This window comes from Bos javanicus, chromosome 28 (genome assembly GCF_032452875.1).
Source record: "Bos javanicus breed banteng chromosome 28, ARS-OSU_banteng_1.0, whole genome shotgun sequence".
Classification (NCBI taxonomy): Eukaryota; Metazoa; Chordata; class Mammalia; order Artiodactyla; family Bovidae; genus Bos; species Bos javanicus.
This window is the reverse complement of record NC_083895.1, coordinates 42,741,258-42,751,357: the sequence shown is the minus strand read 5'-3', so window position 1 is coordinate 42,751,357 and position 10,100 is coordinate 42,741,258. Positions and strand designations below refer to the sequence as shown.

General features: G+C 41.0%; 1 protein-coding gene across 4 annotated transcripts in view; it reads left to right on the top strand.

Annotated features, from left to right (window-relative positions):
* Positions 1–874: 874 nt before the first annotated feature.
* WAPL (WAPL cohesin release factor) overlaps positions 875–10,100 on the top strand; it is a 77,011-nt gene continuing 67,785 nt past the window's right edge. For 3 of the 4 annotated variants that reach the window (XM_061405551.1, XM_061405549.1, XM_061405552.1), the window contains exons 1-2: positions 875–958; positions 3,678–4,192. In XM_061405551.1, the coding sequence (XP_061261535.1) occupies positions 3,700–4,192 (493 nt within the window). In that variant the 5' untranslated portion in view covers positions 875–958; positions 3,678–3,699. Of the gene's footprint in view, positions 959–1,460; positions 1,627–3,677; positions 4,193–10,100 lie in introns of those variants that run through there. The other variant, XM_061405550.1, reaches the window with a different exon arrangement.

Here is a 10,100-nt window from a genome sequence, read left to right as displayed (position 1 = left end):
GGCCTCCCAGTTCCCGCCGTCATTAACTGCGCCAGGTCAGCACCAGCCAGTCTGGGTCAAGAGCCGCTCCGAGCCGCAAGCTCCCGGTCTCCCGGCTCCCAGGCGGCGACTCCAGCAGGCCCGGCGCAGCTGCACAACCCACCGTCCCCAGACACCGGCGAGTCCCTGGAGGGGAAACGATTGACACAGACGCCTGCACTGAGCCCCCAGTCCTCCCCCGCTGCACCTGCGTCTCCCGGCGGGGCCAGGAGCTGGAACTCGCTCGCTCGCGAGCCGAGGCCAGCCAGGCCAGCCACAACCGCTCCGCCCGCTGCCCGCTCCCGCGCCGGGCTCTCAGCACCTAGACCTCTCGGACAGGGACTACAACTCCCGTCGGGCCCCACGGCCGGACCAATGGCGGGCGCCGGAGCATGCGGGGCGCGGCGCCTGCGCGGCGGTTTGAGTAAGCAGCCCCGCGATTGGCTGCGGGGTCGGGCGGTCGCGCGGGGCCTGTGGGAAGCGGAGTGACGGAGCGAGCGGCTGTTGGAGGAAGGAGGTGGGGGCCGGGAGCGCAAATGGCGTTGAGATGGTTCAGGGCCCTGTTCAAACTCTAGCGCTGACCATTCACCGACGGAAGCGGCGGCGCAGGAGGCGACGGCGGCCCATCGGGGGCACGTAGCGGGCTCCGGTACCAGCTCCAGAGGCGGCGACAGCCAGGGAGGCCTAGGCCCGGGCCCGGCCGGCGGCGCTCGAGGCGGGGAGGGAAGTTGCGGTGCCGCCACTCCTCCCCCCCTTCCACCGGGTTTCCTATTTACAGAGAGCGGAGTCGCGGGTTCGGACGGTGGCGGAGCCCCTTGCCTCTCTTCGCTCACCAGCCGGCCCCGTTCTCCCGCGCGGGGCTCCGGCGCCCGCCCGTGGGCCGTTGGGAGCGGGAGAGGCGGAGGCGGCCTGAGGCTAAAGCACCCGCCAGGCGCCGAGGGTAAGTGAGGTCTCGGGCGGCTGCCTAGGCCCGGAGCTTGCCGAGGGTAGAGGAGGCAGGGGTCTGGGAGGGGGTGATGGAAGTCCTTCTATCTCACCCACCCGGTCTCTGAGGAAGTTGGGCAGCGGAACAGTCTGAAGAACTCTTTTTCCTCTTTTCCCCTTTATTCTGAGTTCTTTCTGGGCGACGGCTGATTTACTTCCCTCCCCAGGCGCGGTCAAGTGTATTGGTTTCAGGCCGAAATCTTTTGCTGCCTTTTCTCCGCCTCTGGCTGCCGCTGAGGCCTTCCACTACCCTGGGGATTCGGTGGCAGAGGCTTCCGGGGCGTCGGAAGCAACATCCCTTTGCTGGGAGGTGGAGGTGGGGGTGGGGAGGAGAAAAGTTGCGTGAGCTTCCAGGGGCAGGGGGGCCGCTTCTCCCCGCCACCTCCTAGCGCACCGCCGCCCCCAGGTGAGGATTTCTGGGTGGTGAGGTTTGGCCTTTCCGGCTTTCATTCCTGCAGGGAAGCGCCTAAGCCCGTGGAGATCTGAAGGACTCGATTTGGTTGGGGGTTAAGTGTGAGGACTTCTTTATTCCAGCGCACTTCCCCGAAAATTCGACAAGCTTTGGGCTGAGGCAAAGGCCCAACGACCAAAAAGACTTAGTTGTGAATCATTCTTTCCTTTTTGGTAAGGTAATCTTTGGAGTTTGAAGCCTGAGCAAGATAGCCTGTGTTCTTAACTTGAATATACTTGAAATATAATGTCAAATACATCTACACACTTATTTTTGAATTTCTACATACTTTACACTCTAGTCTTACTATAATGCCATTACAATTGTCTGTCTGGTGACTTAAAAAAAAAAAAAAGGACATGGAACACTGTATAAAGACCAGCAAAGGGGATATTATATAATGAACTCCCATGTATTCATCTTTCAGACTCAACAGTTATTAACTCTTAACCAAATTTTTCTCATCTCGGCACTTTCCATTCCACACACCTTAAAGTTGGAGAATCACTGACATTATTGCATCAGTATTTCAATGTATATTTTTCGAAGGCATAGGTTCTTAAAAAAAAAAAAAAAGCATAATTTATCAGTTAAAATAATTAACTCCTTGGTATCAGGTGTTCATCGGCAGACTTTCAGCTTGTCACAGTGAATGCTTTATGGTTCTAGGACCATTTTTACCATGAATTTTTTTGGTGTGGACCTAAAGTAGTCCAAGTCTAGGTTTTTTGGTTTAGCCTTTAGTCAGCATTTTTAGGTAATTACCATGCTAGTGTATCCGAAACGTTTTAGCTTTGTTGGTGTATATGTAAATGTAGGTCTGTAGATTAGGGCTGTACATTCAAAGAGGAATGAAAAGAAATGACTTATTTTGTGTTTCTTGTAGCTGCCAAATACACTTAGTTTCTTTAGGTTATGCTTAGCAAGAAAGACAGGATTCTTCAGTGTAAATCTACAGTAAGAGGGGAAATACATATCCTTCAGAAAAAAGTTTTTTGACATATTAAAAGGTCTTCAGACAAATTAGAAAGTTTTCTCTTAAAAGTAGATGGGTATAATGACTAAATTAAGTATTATTTTGTCCAATTAGAATTGGCTTCTAACCAAAATATGAGAGGGCAAATTCCTCTGCTGAATATATAGAGATTCCCTATAAACTGGGAGGATTAAGTTAATAAAGGGAAACATTTAAACTAATAGATAAAAACATTAAAAAATATAGGTCAAAATATCACTCTGATTGTTGTATTGTAAATTTCAAGAGTATGAAGTTTTTTTCAAGCCCTTAGGCAATTGTTCACTTTTTTTCCTGGTTATATTTAATTTATTGATATTTAAATTTTAGAAGGTCAAAGTGTGAGTAATGGATAAGGACTGATAATGTTTAAAAGGTACCTTGTTTGACTCTATTTACTGTCCTGAAATTTTTTTTGTCGTAGTACTTAGCATGTAGATAAATAATTTTATCTTGTCTTAAATCAGAGAGGAACATAAATTCACAATTTTTTTTTCTTTTAATAATCCCTGGACCAGTCAGTGTAATATGCTAGAGTTCACTAGCTTCAGAAAATGTAGTTCAGAAAATGAGCACAGCACTATGAGGACAAGGAAGGGAGAAAGATGAGTATGGTTTCTTCCATTAAGGGAAATGACCAAGTACGGAATATTTTTCAAGTCATAGTTTATATTATGTTAGACCAAAACTCAGGATCTTTGAGGTTGGATTAAAAGTAGCAGGTTCTAATATGTGAGAAAATAGCACCAGTTTTCTGACTTTTCACCCCTCATATGAGTAAGTGCTCTGAAATTTCAAAGAACTATATTTAGTCAATTATTTGACATCTCTAAGATCTTGAAAAAAATTAACATTTTGTGCTTAATATTTTATATTAAGGGTAATTAGCCTATTCAGATTATTTTTTATGGTAAAATTTGATAGAATAGTAAGTAGATTCATTTGAAACTTAAAAAAAATCGATGTTAGGCTTTCTTGTTCTGAAAATAGCCTATGAATATGTACTCATATAAAAGATTGATATAAGTATATAGGATAAAAAATGAGCCTCTCTATACTCTCTCCCCTTATTTAACTGTTTTTGGATTTGTATCTTGAATGTGGAAAAGCTGTATGGGGAGAATCCCTATTTTCTTATTTTTATATTCAGTATTAACACTTGTTAAATATTTGATGATTATATATTTTCTTACTTTTTTTTTCCCACAGAGAATATGAAACAGGTGTCAAAATGACATCCAGATTTGGGAAAACATACAGTAGGAAAGGAGGAAATGGAAGTTCAAAGTTTGATGAAGTCTTTTCCAACAAACGGACCACCCTTAGCACAAAGTGGGGAGAAACCACATTTATGGCTAAATTAGGACAGAAGAGGCCCAATTTCAAACCAGATATCCAAGAAGTTCCGAAGAAACCTAAGATAGAAGAAGAAAATACTGGAGATCCTTTTGGATTTGATAGTGATGATGAATCTCTACCAGTTTCTTCAAAGAATTTAGCTAAAGGTTCCTCTTACACGGAATCTAGTGAAGCTGCTCAGTTGGAAGAGGTCACATCTGTACTTGAAGCTAATAGCAAAATTAGTCATGTGATGGGTGAAGACAGTGTTGTATCTGATAAATGCTTACGTTTGGAGGATACTTTGCTTGGGAAAGAAAAGAGCACAAACCGTGTCTTAGAAGATGATGCAAGCAGAAGTAGCTGTGCTAAATTAATGACTTCAGGTAAGTTTTGATTTTCTTTTTTTTTCTTCTTCACAATGATTTTCTTTATTCTGAGCCAGGAGAGTTTTGTGTAATTTAGTCAAATGCTTTTGACTTTAGATTCTGAAATACTACACCTCTTAAATTTTCTTTCTGCATTTATAATTAATGGGGACCAAAGATAATTTTGTAGAAGAGATTTAAGAAATTCAAGAAACCAATTAGGAGTTGAAATTTTACTTAACTTGGGAATTTCCAGACTGTACATTTTGGGAATGATCTTTCATTTGTCCTTAATCCAGTTCTCGTTAAGAAACATCTCTTTTTGTTGTGTTAGGATTGCACAGTATCTCACTTCTATTACTGTGGAGGATTTGGATAGTTACTGATAATGAAAATGAGATGGGCATTTACAATAAGGTTTAAGTTTAGGGGTGTTAGATTTTCTTTCAAAACTAGAAAGATTAAGGAGGTATTAAGTGGAAATGTAGAATTGAACTTGACTGCAAATTGAAATTAGTTGGGGGCTTGGTGCCAGAAGTAATTTGTATTAATAGATTTTCATCTACAAAACCAGTTGTATTTTTAAAATGTTAGCTTGTAAATCTGGCATCTAGTGTTTATTCCTAAAACAATATATTTTACTTGTTTTTGTAAAGGATTTGAGACTTACAGTAATAAATGATTAAAAAAGTGCAATTAATTAAAAGACCGTAGAGCTTAGATTGGAGATGGAAAGGGAGATAGCTTGTGGACTTTATCAGTGTAGGGCTGAGCAATAAGGCTCACACTTTGGTCTAAAACAAACCTTAGTTCTTGACTTCTTGGGAAAATTTAGTGATAATAAAAGGTTACATAGTGCTCATATTTTAAAAACATGTAAAGACAAAACTTCCTAGTTTTCTTGAGAGGAATTTGTCCTTTGGGGTCTTTCTTTAAGACACTGTCTTTCTATAAGGCACCTCAAATAGTTTGCCTAGCATAGTTCCACAAAAAAATGCTGAACATTTTTCATTCTTTCTCACCCTTGGATGAGAGGATGAGCCAGCTGTTACTGTCATTTCCTTGATCTCCTGGTTAATTCTGATTTGGCTCTTCTTTTCCTTTGCCCACATTTCTCCTGAGCTGTTGTTCATAACTTAAGGTTAGGTTCAGTTTTTATTAAAAATGAGCAGAAAAGCAGTTTCCCAGATCAGCTGTTAAAAATGTTTTCTAATCATAGAACCATTGAGCCAAAATTAACTTGAATTCAGTTCTCTTAGCTTCATAGATGAGATTCAAAGAGGTTAAGTAACAGTCTAGGTTGGGTAGTGGCAAAATTGGACTGAGATTCATTTATTGATATTTCAAAACTTTGACCAGCTGCTCTGTGTCCTCCACTCTTTTAGGCTCTGGAAATGCTCTTCCATGTCAGGTATCTAGTGTCCAGTGCTCAGTGTGAGGCAGATGGGCCAGAAGAAGGGAGATGAGGATAGAGAAGTGGTGCAGTGGGTGAGGTACTCAGACACAGATTTCTCAAGCACTGTGTTTGGAAAAGAGAGGGGCATCACTGGCAGGCAGAGGGTATCAATAGGATAAATGTTGAGGTATGGGGGAACAGGAACTTGGAAATGAAACATTCAAAGGCAGCAACTGCTTATATAGTCTTACTGTTGTTAAACCTATACATGTCCAGACTGCCATTTGAAGTTGTTCGGTGAGAACTGGAAACAACTCTTTCTGTGAAAATGAGGTTTTAGCTTGCCGGTCTAATGTAGCTAAATTGTAGTTCTGGTGTTAATCCTGTGGACTGACTGGGAATCCAAACTCCGTTATAACGGGTTTGTGAGGGGAAAGTGTATACTAAAATACAGAAAATAGATGTTAAAGAACATCTTGCTCTTCTTTCTTCACAAGGCAGCCTTAGTTGGAAGGGAATGGTGTAGCACTGTGAATATTTACTTTCTCCTCTCCCTTGACCATCCAGAGCCACAGCACCCCTGGTAGCTTACTGTAGGATAAGAAGGGAACTTTGAGGGAGTACTTCGAATTCTGATGGTCTTACCCTGTCCCTAACATGTAAAAGATAAACTTTTTATAAGTTTATGTAATAAGTTCAGGGAATACTTCCAAACTTTATGACCTTCCTTTTTTGCCTCTAAAATTTGGGCATCTCTCTGTGCCTAGATTTATTTTTGCATATGTCTGTCAGTTTGTCGTTGCTTTTACGAGTGTTCAGGAGGCCTTCTGATTTTAGTTGAAGTTTAGAGATTCAGACCTAAGGTTTGGATAGAAGGGGTCTCTATAAATCTAAAGTGTTTCCAAAACTTTTTTTTTAATTAGAGATCTTTGGAGAATGATGAAATTTTGGACTTCAGATTAAAGTGCTGTTAAACCCATTTAGGTCTCAGAAATTCTTTGGAGGTCATGTACAGGCATTTTATTTAAGAACCTGTGAGAAACGTTATGATCATTCTGTTCAAAGTGCACAAGTTAGGTTCTTTAGTATCCTTCCAGTGGGATGTTCTTGCTCATTCATACCATTTTTTTTGCTGCAGAATTACATCACATCAGTGAAAAGGGCTTATCCAAGCTCAAGCTTATATCATTTTTCCTGGCCTTAAGTTTTAAAGTGGATCTCTTTATAGGGTAGTATATGGTTAACTTTTAGGTACTATTAAAATTCTTTGTTTTAAATGTTTTATACCAGATAGTGCTTTTTAAGATTGTGGCTTATTTAAAGACGAAATCCAGAGTGAGGTTGTGATAGAATATAGTGGTTGCTGTTTTCCAAATGCTTGATGGGCAAGGGAACCCATCAGGATTACTACCCATGCAAGAGTACAAACTAAATGAGAACTGCAGGGAAGGATTGAGTTGCTAAAACATCCTCATCTTAATTTAAAACACACACACACACTTTTAGTATGGAACTTTTAGACACACAAAAATAGAACATTAAAAGAACCTCATGTGCTTGTTATGTAGCTTCAGCAGTTGTCAATATGTGGCAAATCTTGTTCCATCTATTGTATACACTATTCTGTCTCCTGGATTATTTTAAAGTGGATTTAGGATATCTTACTTTATCTGTAGATACTTTAATGGAAGTTTTCATTAAAGCCACTGACATCTCAGACAAGTGTGAAACTTAAAAATGACTTAACAGGACCTAAAAACTTGGCCTTTTGAGAGATCTTGGAGTATTCTTATAAAGTTTGGTATCCAGAGCTATGTGCATTAGGGGTAAAAGAAAGCTGCTCTTGCCTTTTATATACAGCTACTCCTATTTTCCATCTTTGTGCGTTTTGCTACAGGTTTTTAATCTGGGTTCTAGAATAAAGTGTGCAAAGACTTGTATTTCTACTTGGCACACTTGCTAGCCAGCTGGGATTCAGTCTACATACCCTGCCAAATATTGAGATAACTATGGCATAGGCTCTTAATTTGCATGCCTGTCTTTGTAGCCAATTTTTTTTTTCTATTTGCTTAAAACTGTACTGAGTATTTGTATAAGTTAGAGGGCTGTTACTGTCAAGAAATTAGGAACTTTAATTTAGAACTGAAGATCGTTTTTAGAAAGGGAAATGAATTGTTCTATTCCTGAAAGCTTAAAGTAGGCCAGGGACTTGTGACCTGAGAGGCGATTGTCATCTACTCATTGGATAAAGTACAGGTGATTAATGAGGATTAAAGAATTCTGCAAGTATAGCATTGGTAAGAGTTACCTACCTTCATTTAGCTTTGAATATATTTGTCGTATAGAATATACTTGTCATTCCTAAAATCAGCTTCTTTTAAGGGAAGAGGGTAAGATGCCTGTTACTTTGTGCTAAGCCCTTCATATCAGTTGATCTTTAATCTCAACTGTTTAAGGGAGGCTTTATTCCCATTTTAGAGGAGGTAAAGCATATTTCAAAGAAGTTGAATCACTTGAACTATTAAGTAGAAGATCTGAGAAACACCTAAAGTGTTCTCTTCATACAGTGCTGCTGTATTCTGATGTGAATGAACTTAATTCGATCATATTTAAAGCTTTATATTTAAAATAACAGGCTGTCACTGTACGAGTTTTCTCTTGAAGTTGGAAATAACTTGGACAAATAACAAATTATGTGTTACCTCTTGCCTCTGTTTAAATAGTTTTTTTAGTAAGAATGGTGGCCAAACCAGTTATAAATACTGAAGAAAGCTGACCTTAATTTTTGCTAATAGGTACCCTCTGTTTGCTAATGTCTAAAAATTCTGTATGGAAATTTAACAATATGCAAATTCTGAGAGAGACAGTGTAATTTCAAGTAAATAGATTTGTTTTAAAGTAGAACTTTAGTTTTTTGTAAAAGATTTTCTTAGTGAAAGGACGTTCATTCTCAGGGTTTGACCAATAACACAAGTGCAGGTAATCACTGATATAACTTGAATAGAAGTGAGTACACAGGGAGCAGTGTGTACTCAGTGGGAAATGGGCTTGGCAGGTGTACACAACTTGTTAAAGATTAAAGATGTTTGAAGGAGAGAAGAAAAGGGGCAGCTAGAGATATATGAGGGGTTCTGGAAAGTTTGATTGCATAAGAGAGTCTTGAAGCATAGGATCCAAAGCCCAGAGAGGGAGAGTGATCTTGGGAGAAGGGACACTGCATTTCTTGGCTGGGTGGAGAGGGGGGTGAAAATGTGAGTTTAATGGGAGATGGAAGATAAGGTTGTTTATGAACCAAAACTGCTCCCCCGCCCCCTCCGACCCCCACCATCCTTTCTTTTTATAAAGTGACAAAGGAGGTCATCTCTGAAAGGGAGAAAGAAAAAAGGATGTGTGTGGTGGCTGGAGGGGAGAGGCAAAGTGTTCACATAGATTTTGGAGAAAGTGGAAAAGGAAGGAGCTGTCTAGAGAGAGTAGAATTTCTGGACATCATTGATGCCTTAGTTGAAATTTGTTATCACTGAAAACTCTTGAGCATGTGTGTTTTCCCCTCTCCTTTAGTAGGCCCTATTAGCCAGAATCTGTACAAAATATAGAATATTGGCTAGAATAATGATAATTATGCTGAATTGGCATTTTGTCTGACTAGATATGGAATGAACAGATAGAAAAGAAAGAGAATTTAGGTTATTGACCAGAGAGTGAGTGAAATGATGAACTGTGCACTTTAAACTTGACTAACTGGACAGGGGTGGGTGGATAGGAGGAAGAGAAGAGAGGTCAGTATACTGAGAATCTTAATAAAAGTCCAGAGTAGGATTCCTGAGACAAGTTGGTTAGCTGGTGGTAATTATGGATTGTCTTATTCTGATATTTAAGAGTTGAAGCATTTTAGGATATGAGAAGTTCCTGGATGAAATTGTGAACAGGTGACTAAGATAGAATGTAGAGGACTTGATGGGAGAATAAGGAGCTGGGAGTTGATGGGGTTGGAATTTGGCAGAATTCAGGGTGATAGCAGAAGTGACATGGAAGGGTGGATTACAGACCTGGTTTAAAACCCTTAGATAAACGAAGAGTAAGAGGCTTATAGACGACAGTAAGAGGGATGTTATAGCGTAGCTAGATGGGTGGCACATGCCTCAAAGGAATCGACTTTTTATGAGAGAGGGGAATAGGAGTAGTTTCATAAGAGGCTCTGGAGAGCCAACATGTGAGTAACTGCAAACCATCCTTCTCTGAGGTCCTGGAAGGGGCTGCATGAGAAGTGGCACTCTTAGTCGGGTTTCAGTTAGGGTTTCCCTGGTGGCTCAGATGGTAAAGCGTCTGCCTGCAGTGCGGGAGACCCGGGTTCTATCCCTGGGTTGGGACGAGCCCCTGGAGAAGGAAATGGCAACCCACTCCAGTACTCTTGCCTGGAAAGTTCCATGGACAGAGGAGCCAGGTATGCTACAGTCCATGGGGTCGCAAAGAGTTGGACACAACTGAGCGGCTTCACTTCACTTATTTCAGTTAGGGCAAGGAAGTGGTAGA